The 17448-nt window shown below is 34.8% G+C and overlaps 1 protein-coding gene across 10 annotated transcripts in view; it reads right to left on the reverse strand.

The window, feature by feature from the left end:
* The window catches only part of ATRX (ATRX chromatin remodeler), a 312306-nt gene that overhangs the window by 25441 nt on the left and 269417 nt on the right, over positions 1–17448 (reverse strand). For all 10 annotated transcript variants that reach the window (XM_045051014.1, XM_045051016.1, XM_045051015.1 and 7 more), the window contains 3 exons: positions 16625–16733; positions 4634–4811; positions 3122–3316 (listed from right to left, as the gene is read on the reverse strand). In XM_045051014.1, coding sequence (XP_044906949.1) covers positions 3122–3316; positions 4634–4811; positions 16625–16733 — 482 coding nt within the window. The remainder of the gene's footprint in view (positions 1–3121; positions 3317–4633; positions 4812–16624; positions 16734–17448) is intronic.

A 17448-nucleotide genomic window follows, 5' to 3' on the forward strand; every position in this document is an offset into this window, starting at 1 on the left:
ACAGCTCAGAGCCTGGAGCCTGCTCCAGATTCTGTGTCTCCCTCTCTCTGCCCCTCCACAACACTCACTCACTCTCTCTCTCAAAAATAAGCATTTTTTTAAAAAAGGAAAATACAGTAAGTAAAGTCTATAAATGAAAAAGCATGATACTTTCAACAACTCAGAGTACCAAGTTATAAAACAGATGGTTTCTTTTCAGACATCTTACAACAATTAAATAGCATTCCTTTCCTGCAGGATTTTTTAAATCTTCTTTAAAGTACAGACGATATCTTGCTGGTCTTGGTATACCCTCACAGTACACCTCAAAATCAGCTAATAATCAATAAATGTTTGTCAAATTAAATTTTTTTAATGTTTTTATTTATTTTTGAGACAGAGAGAGACAGAGCATGAGCAGGGGAGGGGCAGACAGAGAGGGAGACACAGAATCTGAAGCAGGCTCCAGGCTCTGAGCTGTCAGCACAGAGCCCGATGCAGGGCTCGAACTCACGGACTGTGAGATCATGACCTGAGCTGAAGTCAGAGGCTTAACCAACTGAGCCACCCAGGTGCCCCAAATGTTTATCAAATTAAACAAATATTCCCATAATCAGAAATTTACCACATAACGAATAACTTCAAAGCAATTACTCCCTTTCAAAGTGGAATGTTTGCTTCCTATCAGAAATATTACTAAACATGATGCACTTCTTATAAAAGCTGAAGCTTAAAGTGTAATTTTAAGAACGATGCTAATCAGACAAAAATCATTCTCAAATTGAAAAGGGAAACTTCACTATCTTTAAAATTATAAACATACATGCAAGTCCTTAAAAGAATACTTCTTGCCATACAGAATTAAGTAACTAATAAGAAAGCTGTTGGGGACACAAGAGTTAAACAAATCAAGGCAAGTGAACACTATGCAGCTGATTTTTAAAAAGTAGAGGTATATATACCAATATAGAAAGATAGTCAAGAAACATCTTAGGTGAAAAGAACAAGTTGCAGAAGAGGATATATGGTACGATGCCATTTGTGTTTGTGTTTATTTTTTAATTTTTTTTTTAACGTTTATTTATTTTTGAGACAGAGACAGAACGTGAACAGGGGAGGGACAGAGGGAGAGGGAGACACAGAATCTGAAACAGGCTCCAGGCTCTGAGCAGTCAGCACAGAGCCTGACGTGGGGCTCAAACTCATGGACCGTGAGATCATGACCTGAGCCGAAGTCGGACGCCTAACCGACTGAGCCACCCAGGCGCCCCTGTGTTTGTGCTTTTAACATTTATTTATTTTTGAGAGACAGAGAAGGAGTGGGAAAGGGGCAGAGAGAGAGGAAGACACAGAATCCAAAGCAGGTTCCAGGCTCCGAGCTGTTAGCACAGAGCCTGACATGGGGCTCAAACTCACGAACCATGAGATCATGACCTGAGCTGAAGTTGGACGTGTAACCGACTGAGCCACCCAGGTGCCCCTGTGTTTGTGTGTTTTTAAAGATATACAAAAAAAATGAGTGCATAAAATTTTCCAAAGACTATTTAAGAATTCTACTGATGTTCTATAATAACATAATTTAGAAAGCCAAATCACTATCAATTTAATATTTCATAACATGAAAATGAAATAATACTCTTTAATGAAGTATTTTAAATGTTAACTTAAAAAATGTTAGATTCAAACCCCCATGTGGCCTTATGCCATTATCAAAGAGATTTGATGGACACTGTCACAAAAACTCTTTCATAAATGTTCTACCAGTGACTTTTTAAAAGTGTATTTATTTGAGAGAGAGAGCGTGCCAGCAAGTGGGCAAGGGGCAGATAGAGAGGGACAGAGGATCCCAAGCAGGCTCCATGCAGTCAGCACAGAACCTGATGCGGGACTCAAACCCACAAACAGTGAGATCACGACGTGAGCCGAAACCAAGAGTTGGACGCTCAACCAACTGAGCCACCCAGGCACCCCACCAGAGAACTTTAAATGGAAGAGTAGTTCACTGATTAGAACAACAAAGTATTTAAAGACAAAAGACATTTAAAAAAAATTTACAAATGCTTAATGTTCATGTTACTTAAGAATTGACATGTACATTAAAAGTTAACTGGAGAAATCACTGATGTTAGCATTAGAGAGTTATTTATTACTATTATCTTTTGCCTTCATTAAATGTGTCCAACTGTATGAAAAGCTAAGATACTTATGAGGTAACACATACACAAATGACTAAAGTGACTTTGGTAGAGTGATACCATAACCTGGTAGCTGCTTTCCCAATTCTCTTAACAACTACAGGGAACATTAAGTGCTTGAATCTGAAACCAAGACAACAGGAAAAGCAACCCCCCAACAACACCCCCTAAAACAGCTTTTTAGATGAACTAGAATAGGTTTAAATATATTTAGATCACTTTATATCAGAGAACATATGGCTTTGTCTTACATTCAAAAGGGTCAAAATGATATCTACCATTATAATACATTTCTATATTGATCTAAATAATGTCTTTTTTTAAATCCAAGAACAATGGACCAGAAGACAGATGTAGATACTACTCCTGATTCTGCCACTTAATAGCTGGAAACTATGAGCAAGTCACTGAATATCTCTGACCCTAGCTTTCTCTCCACTTATATAAAATAAGAGGGCTTGGCAAGATTACCTCTAAGTATCCTTTTCCAAGTGTGAAAGTCTTACTTGCTTTATGACAGCGAAAAATATCAAGTAAGATATACCTTTATTTGCTGATTCTTAACCGCTATATGACAGCAATAAATGTTAAAGAAAAGACCATTAAATTTCATATAGAAATATTGAAATTATGTATGCCCTCTACTGGAGATTATTAGAAGAACAACATACTGTTTCCTTTAAGGTTTCTACTCCGTAACTTTTTTTTTTTTTACAGAGCTGAACTTTTTATTTGGCATTAAATATGTATTTCAGATTACACGATCTTTTTGTGGTGTTATGTAGAGAACTGACCAAGCACCCTCTCATTTAAATACAATTTTATTCTCTTTGGAAAATTCTGAAATCTAGCCTTATTCAAATGACTAACTTTCATAGTAGTAGTAAAATACCTTTAGTCCATGGTGGGCTTTTTTTTTTTTAAGCTAATAATCTAAAGATGTTTACCTTTGGCAGCATAGGAGTATCTCTCTTCTTCTTTTTTTCAGAATTAGGGTCATCTAATAAGTCTGGCTCAAAAGTATAAAGTTCAGTAAGCTCATTCATGGTAAAATGACGCTCGACCTGCTGCTGATCAACAACTCGAAAAGATAGTGACTGCTTAGTTACTTGACGATCATAAATCTTATCTTCCATGGTTCCCTTGTAAAAAGAAGGAACAATATACAAATAAGCAACTTCTGTACACATGAAACTTAATCAAGGAGAAATATAATTACTGGTTAATACAAAAGAGCAAAACTTCGTAATAATATACTGCCATAAAGCAAGTTTTATTAGCAATAATGCTTAATTCATGAGAGATTTCATCTGTTCACTGCAGTTTACCTTGACAAAAAAGAAAACTACATTATTGATAATCATTCTGTATTATCTGACCAATACACATTCATGTTTTGCTTTATATATATCTGTACTTGGTGGAAGTAGAGGTGTAGTTAAACACCAGGGTAAACAGAACACAGAAATAAAGAAGTACATGAAATAAGATTTTAGAGGGTTATAAAATAATACAAGAGAGTAGCTTAATTCCTTCTCAATGGAATGTAATAAGCTCTCAATCACTACACACTGCCTTTCTATCAAGTCTTACTTTCCATAATTTCAGGACAGAAAATTAATAACTAAAATGCCACATCTATTACATATATAGCATTTTAAACTAGAATGTAAAAGAGCTTTTAGTTCAAGGATAGGAAAGGGGTGATAGTGTAGTCTGCCAATTAATAATATTATGTACTAGAGAAGATCAAATGAGCAAGGATCAATCTACCAATAAAACCCAGTCTCTGGTTCAGAAGCCCAGATTTGGAGGCAGGTGGAGAGAACAGCATCTGTTCCCAAAACAGATGTACCAGTTAAAAGGCAACTTGCTTGATTCCATAAATCTGTATCACCTTGTACTTCTTTAATTTTACTTATTTTTCTTAAATTTAAGTTTCTGTTTTTTAATATCTGAGTTTATAAAGGAAATAATGTTAATATTCTTTCCTAGAAAGTATTATTCTTTGTAATGACTCATTATTATTGTAAGTTAACTTTTTCTTCCTATTTACCCATATTTTCAAATTAAGAGAGTATCTGGTGGCCACTAAAAACAATAATTATTTGACCTTTACATCTATAAGCAAATTAGATTTACTTATTTGCTTTTCTATGTATGCTAAGTAAAAGAACTATAAATTTTTAACTTTCCTAAACAAGCAAGAAAATTCTAAATCAGTTTACCCATGCAAATCCATCTCAAACTGAGAAAGGTGACATTATAGACATGGATGAACTACAAAACAGAAAATCATGAGAGGCCAAAATTGAGTTCTGCTGCATTATATATAGTATAGGATTGATGTTCTCAATTTCATTTGCCTCTTCATAATGCATATATGTTTGGCACTCCAAAAATATTATGTTTCACCCAACCTTTCACTATGAAAAAGAAACTATAAATTACAAACCTACCTGAGCTAAGAACCTATATACATACACAGGTTTAGTTTGTCCAAAGCGATAAACTCTGAATATACTCTGAATGTCATAAGATGGATTCCAAGAAGCATCAAATATAATCACTCTATTAGCAGCTACCAGATTAATTCCAAGAGATCCTGCTTTGGTGGAAATGATAAACAATCGTCCTCTGAAAATAAAAACATGAATAAATGCTTTAGTAATAAGCACTTCACAGATATTATGAAATGACTTTTTAATCCTAAGGCAGTTTTTTGAACAATTAGAAGTTCAAAGAATTCATTTCTCACTTACTGAAAAAAATAAAGACATGTCTAAGGAGTCAGGCTGATGATTTATACATGCAAGATGAATCTTATTGCTAGAAAATCAAATAGTCTCATAGGAATAAAGATAAATATGGAAATCACGTTAAAGACAAATATGGAAATTATGTATTCAAAGCATTTGTAGATTCTGAGTAAATGTAGAAAATCCATGTATATATAACTCAAAAGTCCTATTGTGTTCGGTACTGTTATGAGCAAGCACTAAGTACATCAAAATGAAGGACAGTGTCCAAGGAACTAAGTGTAGTAGGAATGAGTGATAAGCAATTATAATAAATATAGTGTAATGAACACAGGGAGAGAAGTTAGACAGATGCAAAATACTGCAGTAGCTAAAACAGAATCAAGAAAACAGACTGCTCCAAGAAGGATGTGAGGATGTGTTAAAAAAAATTCTGTGTTGGAACACAAGAATTTATATTGCTGAGAATTTGAAAATGAATTAGTTGACAGGTTCATAGAAAACTAAGCAAATGTTAAAAAAGAAATAATTACTTGAACAAAAATAAATATGTGCATTAAAAAGGGAAAAATAATCACAGTTTTTTAAGTGGTTTATGTATGAATATTTACATAGTCACAAAAAAGCAAATACTTCCAGACTCATTTAGGCAAATATTACAAGACAATATGTTGGGAAAATGAATGAGGAAAAGTGTGTGTGTGTGTGTGTGTGTGTGTGTGTGTGTGTGTGTGTAAATTCCCACCTTAGATTGTAATGTGGATATATGAAAGTAAATACCAGAAGAATTGCCAAGAGTTGAAACTGGTTACCTGCAGAGAGGTATCATGTGTAAGAAGGGGTTGGTTAAGGGACTGATTTTGATCTCAAGCCTTATAAAACTTTTTTTAAATTTGTAAATATATTATTTTGATATAAACAAACTTAAGGAAGATTTTATACGACATTTTTTGAAAATATAAACAAATTTAAAGAAAAAAAATAGTTCCATTCCCCAGAAACAACCTCCATTCCAAATCATGGAATATTTCCTAGGGTTTCTTTTTTATAATCACATATATTTTTGGCTTTACACATACATGATAATATCTGTGTATATAGTTTATATTATGAGTATTTCTTCAACTTTCTCGGTAAACATCAGGCTTGGTAGCTAAATAATATTCCATCGGATGACTATATAATTTACTGTTGGCCAAACTAATTAAGAGTGAGAAAACCCCTGGAATATAATAAACTTTCAAAATTCTCCACAAAATGCCTTTAAATACCAAGCCTTACTTTCTATAATTTCATGAAGGGAAATTTGTAACTAAAATGCCATACTGATTATACAGTATTATAAACTAAAATGCAAAGAAGCTCAAAATTTAAAACAGGAAAGAGTCAACACAGGTACTAACTTCATGTTTTATATGGAATTGGTGCTACTACATGTCTAAGAATACAAGCTACAGAAGTTATCAAAAATGGAAGATAATATATTCATTCACACTGTTATTTATAAGATCATAAGGTTGAAAATAAAAAATATGTACAACATAGAGGACTAGATTACACTCTGGCTATTCCATGAGTTACATTACCAATAAAAATCTATATTATGTTAGGGGCACATGGGTGGCTCAGTCGGTTGAGTGTCTGACTTCAGCTCAGGTCAGGATCTCGTAGTTCACGAGTTTGAGCCCCACATTGGGCTCTGTGCTGACAGTTCAGAGCCTGGAGCCTGCTTCGGATTCTGCGTCTCCCTCTCTGCCCCTCCCCAGCTCATACTCTGGTGTGTCTCTCTCTCTCTCTCTCTCTCTCTCTCTCTCTCTCTCTCTCTCTCTCAAAAATAAATGAAACATTAAAATTTTTTTAAAAAATCTTTATTATGTTATGTGAAAAAAGCAAGATCTAGAACATTATTAAGTATAATTTCAACTGCACTAGAAACTAAAACATATACATACATACAATGTTAACAGTAGTTCTCTTTGGTCATGGAATAGTGATAATTACTTCCTTCTTTTTTTTTTAAATTTTATTTAATGTTTATTTATTTTTGACAGAGAGAGAGACAGAGTATGAGCAGGGGAGGGACAGAGAGAGAGGGAGACACAGAATCTGAAGCAGGTTCCAGGCTCTGAGCTGTCAGCACAGAGCCCGATGTGGGGCTTGAACTCACAGACCACAAGATCATGACCTGAGCCGAAGTCGGACGCTCAACCTACTGAGCCACCCTGATAATTACTTCCTTCTTTATACTTATCTATAATACTCATTACAGAGAACAAACTGTGGTTTTTTTTTTTGTTTTTTTTTTGTTTTTTTTTACTTAGTGGACATATTTAAGGGATCATTGGCAACTAGGGCTCCAAAATTATTCTTGTTATTTATATCTATTCTGCACCAGTGAAAGGATCAAGCATACAAGAATGGCATAAACTATGTAGGTTAAACACACACACACACACACACACACACACACACACACACACACACACACACACACACAAAACAGGAAACCTTGTAGAGAACTTCAAAACTCTTTGGTATGTACCCAGTAATGAAGAGTTGAAGGGGCTTAAATAAGCACCTTTATCAAATTGCTATGCATCCCAAGTTCTGAGCTAGACTGCTAATACAAAAAAATGAAAAAATGTCCAGCCACTGCACTAAAGGAGTGCAATTACAAGACAAAAAAACATATAAACAATTGTATGCAGTCTAATTTGCAATAATAGAGGTATTTATTTACATGGTAAATATTCTGATTTTTGAAAGCATATAAGTGGGAATGTAAAATTGTTTGATTTTGCGTCCAAAAGAAAAATAAAGTCAAGTAAATGAACAAGTAGTATTAAGAATTATTTTGCAACTGGGGTGCCTGAGTGGCTCAGTCGGTTAAGCGCCCAACTTCAGCTCAGGTCCTAATCTCAAGACTCATGGGTTCAAGCCCCATGTCAGGCTCTGTGCAGACATCTCAGAGCCCAGAGCCTGCTTTGGATTTGGTGTCTCCGTCTCTCTCTCTCTGCCCCTCCCTGCTTGTTGACTCTCTCTCAAAAATAAAGATCAAAAAAAATTTACAATTATTTAATTGTTAATATTATTCAGTATGGAGTATATAAATTCATACTGAAATAAGCTAACCAGGATATTTTAAGATTTTCCTAACACTAAACATCAGTATTAAAATATACAAACAATGAAAATATTAACTATTATTTGAATAATGCTGCTATAAACCATCTGGAAAGGTTTTTTGGTAAAGACATGTAAACCTTTCTGTTAGGTATATATCTAAAAGAATTGCTGGGTCATAGGGTACGTATACAGCACTGTTAAAGCTGAACAAATAGTTCTACTAAGTCGTTGTTCCAATTTACATTCCCACCAGCAGTTTGAGAGTTCTAACTGTTCCAGATCCTTGACAACTCATGGCATTGCCTTTTTTTAATAACCTTCAAAAAAATTAGCTTAAGGATCACAAGAATTTGTAACAGTAGTATAGAGTTTCCATGTACCCTTCATCCAGCTTTCCCCAATGGTAGTAACTTACATAACTATGGTACGTTGTCAAAACCAGAAAATTGATGTTGGTACAATACTATGAATGCAAGCTTATTTGATTTCACCAGTTTTTACATGTGCTTTTTTTGTTTGGTATACAGCTCTATGAAATTTATCATGTATGTAGAATCATGCAATCATTTCCACAAGCAGGATACAGAACTGTTCCACCACCACAAACACAAACCTCTTTTGTGTTATCCCTTAGTATTCATACTTTTCCCCCACAAACCCTAATCCCTGACAACCACTAATCTGTTCTCTACCACCATAATTTTGTTACATCAAGAATGCCATATGAGGTGTGCCTGGGTGGCTCAGTCGGTTAAGTGTCCGACTTCAGCTCAGGTCATGATCTTGCAGTTTGTGAGTTCAAGCCCCATATCGGGCTCTCTACTGTCAACGCAGAGCCTGCTTCAGATCCTGTCTCCCTCTCTCTACCCCTCCCCCTCTTTTTCTCAAAAAATAAACAAATATTAAAAAGAATAAAAAGAACACCATATGAAAGGAATCATATAGCATGTAACCTTTTGAAATTAGCATTTTTCATTCAGCATAATGCCCTTGAGATCCATCCAAGTTCTTTGGATCAATATCAATAGTTCCTTCCTTTTTATTATTGAGTACTATTTCATTATATAGATATAACATAATTTATCCATTCAAATGTTATAAGACACTTGGGTTGTTTCCAGTTTTTGACTGTTACAAATAAAGTTGCTATGAACACTTGTGTATAGGTTTCTATGTGAAAACAAGTCTTCATTTCTCTGGCATAAATTTTTAAAAGTGATTGCAGGATTGTATAGTAAGAATATGTTTAATTGTTTAATTTTTTAAAACAACTACTAAGTTGTTTTCCTTTTATTTTTTAAAAAATTTTTAGGTTTATTTATTTTGAGAGAAAGAGAGGGTGAGCAAGCAGGGAAAAGGCAGAAAGAGGGAGAGAGAGAATTCCAAGCAGGCTCTGCTCTATGTGTGCAGAGCTGGATGCGGGGCTCAAACCCCAGAACCTGTGAGATCATGACCTGAGCCAAAATCGGGAGTCTGGTCACTTAACTGACTTAAGCCACCCAGGCACCCCCCCCAAGTTGTTTTCAAGGAAGAATGGCTGTGTCATTTTACATTCTCATCAACATTGTGAGAGAGATCTAGGTCTCAGCATCCTAATCAGCCTTTTACAGTGTCACCATTTTTTATTTTAGCCATTCTGATATGAAGTGATATCCTGTTGTAGTTTCAGTTTACATTTCCCTATTGGCTAGTGATGAATGTATTTTCAAGTGTTTATTTGCCATGCTGCATTGATCCTCTTAAATGAATGTCAGTTTAAGTCCTTGGCCCATTTTCTAACTGAAAAATGTTTGTTTTTTCGCTATTACATTTAAAGGATTCTTTACATATTCTGAGTACGAGCCCTTACTAAAAAATGCTATTTGCAAATATTTTCTTCAAGTCTGTGATCTGTCTTTTCTTAACAGGGTCATTCACAAACAAAGTTTTTATTTATTTTACTTTTTTATAACTGTTTTAAAATTTATTTTTAATTTACATCCAAGTTAGCATATAGTGCAATAATGATTTCAGTAGAATCCAGTGATTCATCCCCTACTACAATACCCAGTGCACCCCAACAAGTGTCTTCCTTAATGCCCCTTGTCCATTAAGCCCATTCCCCCACCCATAACCCCTCCAGCAACCCTTAGTTTGTTCTCTGTATTTAAGAGTCTCATGTTTTGTACCCCTCCTTGTTTTTATATTATTTTTGCTTCCCTTATGTTCATCTGCTTTGTATCTTAAATTCCACATATGAGTGAAGTTATATATTGGTCTTTTACTAATTTCGCTTAGCATAGTATACTCTAGTTCCATCCACATTGTTTTTATAATTTTTTTTAAGTTTATTTATTTGAGAGACAGAGACAGTACAAGTAGGGGAGGGGTAGAGAGGGAGGGAGAGAGAGAGAATCCCAAGCAAGCTCTTCACTGCCATTACAGAGCCCAAGGCAGGTCTCAAACCCACAAAACTGCAAGATCATGACCTGAGCCAAAACCAAGTTTAATGTTTATCCGATGGAGCAATCTAGGCATCCCTAAAGTTTTTAACTATCCAATTATTGACTTTTTATCTTCAAAGGATTATATCCCTTTGGTGTCATGACTGAAAAACTATCTGCTTAAACTTAGTTCCTGAATATCTTTTTCCCAATGTTTATTCATTTTTGAGAGAGAGAGAGAAAATGAATAACAACGAACATAGGGGAGGGGCAGAGACAGAGGGGTAGAGAGAACCCAAGCAGGCTCCATGCTGTCAGCACAGAGCCAGATGCAGGGCTTGATCCCATGAACCATGAGATCATGACCTGAGCTAAAATCAAGATTCAGGCACTTAACCAACTGAGCTACCCAGGCACCCCTTGAAGATTTTCTTCTATGCTTTCTTATACAAGTATAATGTTTCACATTTAAATTTATGAACCATTTTAGCTTGATTTTTGAATAGGGGTGAGGCTTAGGTCAAGGTTTGTTTCAGCCTGTGAATATGCAATTGTTTCAATACCATTTGTTGAAGAGACCATCCTCCCTTCACTGAAACACTTTTGTATCTTCCTCAAAAATGCTTTTAACTTGCATTTCTCTGATGATTACTAAAGATGAGCACTTTTTGTATGTTTACTGGCCATATGAATACTATCTTTTATAAAGTCCTTTTGAAGTTCTTTCCTTTGGCATTGGCTGGTTTATCCTACTAATTTTGTTTAAAAATTTTTTAATGTTTATTTATTACTGAAAGACAGAGAGAGACAGAGCATGAGCATGAGAGGGGCAGAGAGAGGGGGAGACATAGAATCCGAAGCAAGTTCCAGGCTCTGAACTGTCAGCACAGAGCCTGATGCAGGGCTCGAACTCACAAACTGCGAGATCATGACCTGATCTGAAGTCAGACACTTAACCAACTGGGCCACCCAGGTGCTTCTATCCTACTAATTTTTATTAATTCTTTGCATATTCTGGGTAAGAGTCCTTTCTGGATCTATGTATTAAGAGTAGCTTCTCCTAGATATTTGCAAATGGCATATCCAACAAGGGGTAAATATCCAAACTATATAAAGAACTTCTACAAAGCAACACCAAAAACCTCCAAATAATTCTATTAAAAATGGGCAGAGGACCTGAGTGGACATTTTTCCAAAGAAGACATACAGATGGCCAACAAACATAAAAAGATGTTCAACATCACTAACCATCAGGGAAATGCAAATCTCCACAAGGAGATCTCACACCTGTCAGAATGGCTAAAATCAAAAACACAAGAAATAACAAGTGTTAGGATGTAGAGAAAAAAAGAACCCTTGTGCATTACTGGTAGGAATACAAATTGGTACTGACACTGTGGAAAACGTATGGAGGCTCCTCAAAAAATTAAAAATAGAATTAACATATGATGCAATAATTCTACTACTGGGTATTTACCAAAAAAAAAAAAAGAAAAGAAAAGAAAAAGAAAACATTATTGCAAAAAGATATATTCACCCCTAAGTTTATTTACTGCAGCATTATTTACAATAGCCAAGATATGGAAGCAACCCAAGTCTATACTGATAAAGGAATGGATGGATAAAGATGTGGTATGGAATATTACTCAGCTTTAAAAAAGAACAAGACTGTACCACTTGAGACAACATGGATGGACCTTGAGAGTTTAATCCTAAGTGAGGTAAGTCAGACAAAGACAAATACCATATGCTTTCACTCATATGTGGAATTTAAGGGAAAAAATGAACAAAGAAAGCAGACTCTTCAATATAGAGAACAAACTGGTGGTTGCCAGAGGGGAGGTGGGGGGGGTAGGGGTAAATTAGATAAAGGGGATCAAGAGTATGCTTATCTTGATGAGAACTGAGTAATATATACAATTGTTTAATCATATTCTGCACCTGAAACTAACATAAGCACTGTAATGTTAATTGTATTTTAGTAAAAAAAATGGTAACAAACACAAAATCAAAAGTATATGTTTGTATAAGCATAGAAACTCTAACCATGGTTTTATCTGGGTTACTAAATTATAAACAATAGCATTTATTGTCTTCTTTGTGATTTTCCATAGTATCTTTGAAAATGAGAAAATAGCTTCTATTTTGTGGCCTGCCTTTTCATTTTTAACATGAAATTCCTTTGATGACTAAAAATTCTTAATTTTAATGAAGCTCAACTCAACAATATTTCCTTTTACGGTTAGTACTTTGTGGGTCCTTTTCATGAAAGTTTTCTTAATGCAATATCAGGAAAATATTCTTTACTGTTTCCTTCTAAAACTTTTGTTTTAGCTTCCACATTTAAATCTACAAACCACGGATTTAGTTAACAGGGAAATACAGTTTAAGATTACCAAGTCTTACCAGTACATATCAATCACAATAGCTTTAAAAAAAACAGACATTGTCAAGTGATGATGAGGACAGAGAACAATTGAAACGCCTATATGCTACTGGGGGGGGGGGGGGGCGGAGTGCAAACTGGTACAACCATTTTGGAAAAACGTCTTGGTAATATAAGCTAAAGCTGAATGTACATGCATCTTTTACTCAGCAATCTCACTTCTGGGCATATACACAACAGAAACACATACATATGCTTGACAAATGACAGATACAACAATCTTTAAAAAGTTGAATCTTTGGACTTCCACTCTGGAAAGATGGGAGTAGACATACTCTTCTCTATTCCTTACAGTAAGGAAAGCAAAAGACCCTAGACATTACATATAAAACAATCATAAGAAGTTTCTGAAAAGTGAGGAAGAAGAGAAAGACTGGCTAGGGACCTTGGGTGCTAAGGAACAACATGGAACTAAGTTCCATAGGATTTCTTCCCAAAACAAGGGCTAAAGAACCCAGCAATCAGGAAATGCCAGTGGATACTGCCAAAAAAAAAAAGTCTCCAAGAAAATCCTGCTCTCTCTAGCCAAAGGACCAAAAAAAGGGGCACCCTAGAAAGACAGAAAACTTTAAAACAATAATCATTCAATTGCAGTCAAGCAGTACAGAAAAAAAATGCGGTGCACCTCCATCCTTGTCACTAAAGGCTGAGTGGGGAGTTCAGACTCCTACCTTCTCCTAGTTGTAACAAGGCATGGCCAGAGTGGTGTCAGAGAAGTCTAAGTTAACACAGTCCTCCTCTCAACCCAGCAGTGTCAGTAAAGACCATGAAGGGAACTCAGACATCCATCCCCACCCAGAAGTTACAAGAAAAACCCTATATCTCTCTACTAGGGTAGTATCAAAGGATATATAGTGGAGAGTCAGGAATTATACCACAACCCAGTTAATGAGTTACCCCTGCAGTGTCAGTGGAGGCCCATGGGTAGGGGTTGTAAATAGGCAATCCTAACCCTCCCAGCCAGGATAGTATCGGCAGAAATGTAGTCAGTAGACTCAACTCCCACTCTCATCTTCCATCTGAACATGTGTCAAAAGAGGCCTGCTATAACAGAAAATTTAGATCCACAGTCTCATGAAATAATAAGCAAATATCCAGTTAAATTATATCTTTGTCCTAACAAGAACCAGTAAAATCTCAACTTCAATGAAAAAACGCAATCAGCAGACACCAACACTAAGATGACATAAATATCAGAATTGTCTGACAAGGATGGAAAAAGTTGTTACATTTCTAAATATGCTTCAATAAGGAGTTATTAACACACCTGAGACAAATGAAAAAAAAAATTGCCTCAGTAAAGAAATATAAGACATAAAGAAGAACCAAATGGAAATCTTAGAACTGAAAAATACAATAAAAAACTAAACAGTAGAATGTAGAGAACAGAGATTCAATTAACTTTGAAAACAGAACAATAGAAATGACCCTATCTAAACAACAGATAGAAATCAAACAAATAAACAAAAAATCACAGAAAAACAAAATGGAGACTGAGGGCCCTATAGGACTCTAACATTATTGTCTACCATTCTTATCACTGGAGTACTAAAAGGAGAGAAAAAAAAAAGAAGGGGCTATAATAGTATTTGAAGAAATAACGGCTGAAAATTACTCAAATTTAGCAAGAAACACAACCTACAGATGCAGAAATTGAATGAACCACAAACAGGGCAAACTCAAAGAAATTCATGCCAAGAAGCATCATTGGCAAACTTTTGAAACTAAGATAAAAAAAATCTTGAAATAAGCAAGAAATAGAACCTTACTGACAAGAAAAAAAGATTTTAAAAACAGATTTTTTAAATTAAAATATATTTGACATATAATATTGTATAAAATTAAGGTATACATGTTAATTTGATACACTTATATACTGTAATATGATTGGCACTGTACCAACAATTAGCACCTCTACCATGTAAATATTTTCTTTTTACTGGTTGGAATAATTAAGTTCTAATCTCCTAGGAAGTTTAATGATTATAATATAATACTGTAGTCTACATTTACTTATTGGTTTAACCACTATGAAAAACAACATGGAGTTTCCTCAAAATTTTGAAAATAAATCTACCATATGATCCAGCAATTCCGCTTCTGGGTATATATACAAAAAAAAAATGAAAACAGAATGTCAAAGGGATATATGCACTCCCATGTTTACTGCAGCACTATCCACAATAGCCAAGATACAAAAACAACCTAAGGGCCCAGCAACAGATGAACAGATAAAAAAAGATGTGGTATATATGCAATGGGATAGTATTCAGCCATGAGAAAAAAAGGACATTTTGCCATATGTGCCAACATGAATGTACCTTGAACACATAATGCTAAGTGAGATAAGTAAGAGAAAGACAAATACTGCATGATATCACTTTTGTGTGAAATTCAAAAAGCCCAATTCATAAAACAGCAGGTATTTTTGAAAGAAATTATGAAATCCAGAAGGAAGTGGTAAAACATTTTTCAAGTGCAGAAAGAAGAGAAATGCCAACCCAGAATCCTATACCCAGCTAAAACACTCTTCAAAAATGAAGAGGAAATCAAGAAATTCTCTTCTGAAGGTACTCGGGAAATTTATTGCCAGCAGACCTGCTCTGAAAGGATGACTAAGGGAATTTCTCTAGAAAGAATGGAAATGATAAAAGAAAAAAATACTGACACATTAGGAAGGAAGAAACAACAATTAAAAAACAAACAATATGAGTAAATAAAATAATTTTCCTTCCAATTTTTCTAAGTTATAGTTAATTATTGAAGAAAAATTATTACATTAATGTGGTAATCCATTTATGTAGAGAAAAACAGTTAAAACAATTATATTATAAATGGGGAAGAGAAAGGGACATAAGGGCATAAGGTTTCTAAACTTAGTTAACACGGTAAAATGATGACATTAGTTGACTATGATAAATTATGTCCATGTAATGTAATACTTAGAGCAACCACTATGAAAGTTATAAAAAGATCAAAAAATACCATAGATGAATAAAAATACAATTTCACAAATGGTAAAAAGTAACCCACAGGAAGGGTAGAATAAGAAATCAGAAAAAAAGAGGGGTGCCTATACTGTTTTATACTCTACATACTGTTTTCTAAAGTGGCTGCACCTGCTTGCATTCCCATCAACAGTGCGGAAGTGTTCCCCTTCCTCTGCATACTCTCCAATGCCTGTTGTTTCCTGAGTTGTTAATTTTAGATATTCTGACACTTATGAGGTGGTATCTCATTGTGGTTTTGATTTGTATTTCCCTGATGATGAATGATGCTGAGCATCTTTTCATGTCTCTGTTAGCCATATGAGATGAATTTCTTGAGATGTGATGAAACCATTTTGTATCTTGACTCTATCTTGCATTTGTCAAAACTTATACACTAAAAGGAGTGAATTTGACTGTAGATAGATTTAATTTTTTTAATGTTTATTTATTTATTTTAAGAGAGAGAGAGAGAGAGAGAGAGAGAGAGCGCGCGTACATGAGCAGGGGAGAGGCAGAGAGGGAGACAGAGAATCACAATAAATCTCTGCAGCATCAGTGCACAGCCCGACATGGGGCTCGGTCTCACCAACTGTGAGAACATGACCTGAGCGAAGATCCAGAGTCGGACGCTTAACCAATTGAGCTACCCAGGTACTCCTAAAATTATTTTTCTTAATTCTCTATACAAACGAAAAATGTTTCCCACCTCACATTAGTTTCATCATTAAATTCTTCAGCCCATTTTTTCCTTGATTGTGCAGTAGTAGAACCATCTAAACGGTAATAGTCAATGTTTCGCAGCCACTTTCCTTCACCTGGAAATTTAACAAGAAAAAAGAGATTTGATATACATTGTTCTGCTAGTAATAACACATTTTATTCCCTGCTCACCATTTAAAATCTGATTATCATGCATAGCAACACAAAAATTTTTTTAATTACAGTGTAATTCACAATATTACAAATAAATTTACCACAGATTCACTTCCAATAGATACTGAATAGCAAAGGTACTTTTAAAAAAGTATTTCATCTACCTGTGAATTTCTTAAAAGACTTCCTTGATGACAATCTTTTAAAACTGTCAAAAGAATATGGTTAAATTGCATTATGCTCATGAAGCTTGCTTTTAACTGAATTTGTAAATGGCCATGTTTCCTCCCTTATTAACAAGTTGATCCTGGTAAGGGTACCTGACACAGAATCCATTTATTCAATCACTGAACAAATATTTAGTGAATGCCTAATATGCGTCAAAAATTATTCTATGGTCTGGCCACATATATCAGCATATATTCCTATTTCATGACAATTGTGTGTGTGTGTGGGTGTCTGTGTGTCTGTGTGTGTGTGTGTGTGTAAGGACTTTGACTTAATAAGTAAAACAGTTATCAGACATGTCAACTTTTGGACAGTGAGGTGAAAATTTACCCAAGACTTACATTAAAACTAAAATACCAAATTTAGTGCTTATGACATTTATATTTTATTATACATTAATTTCCATTACAATTCTCTAAACTATAAATA

This window comes from Felis catus, chromosome X (assembly GCF_018350175.1).
Source record: "Felis catus isolate Fca126 chromosome X, F.catus_Fca126_mat1.0, whole genome shotgun sequence".
Taxonomy (NCBI): Eukaryota; Metazoa; Chordata; class Mammalia; order Carnivora; family Felidae; genus Felis; species Felis catus.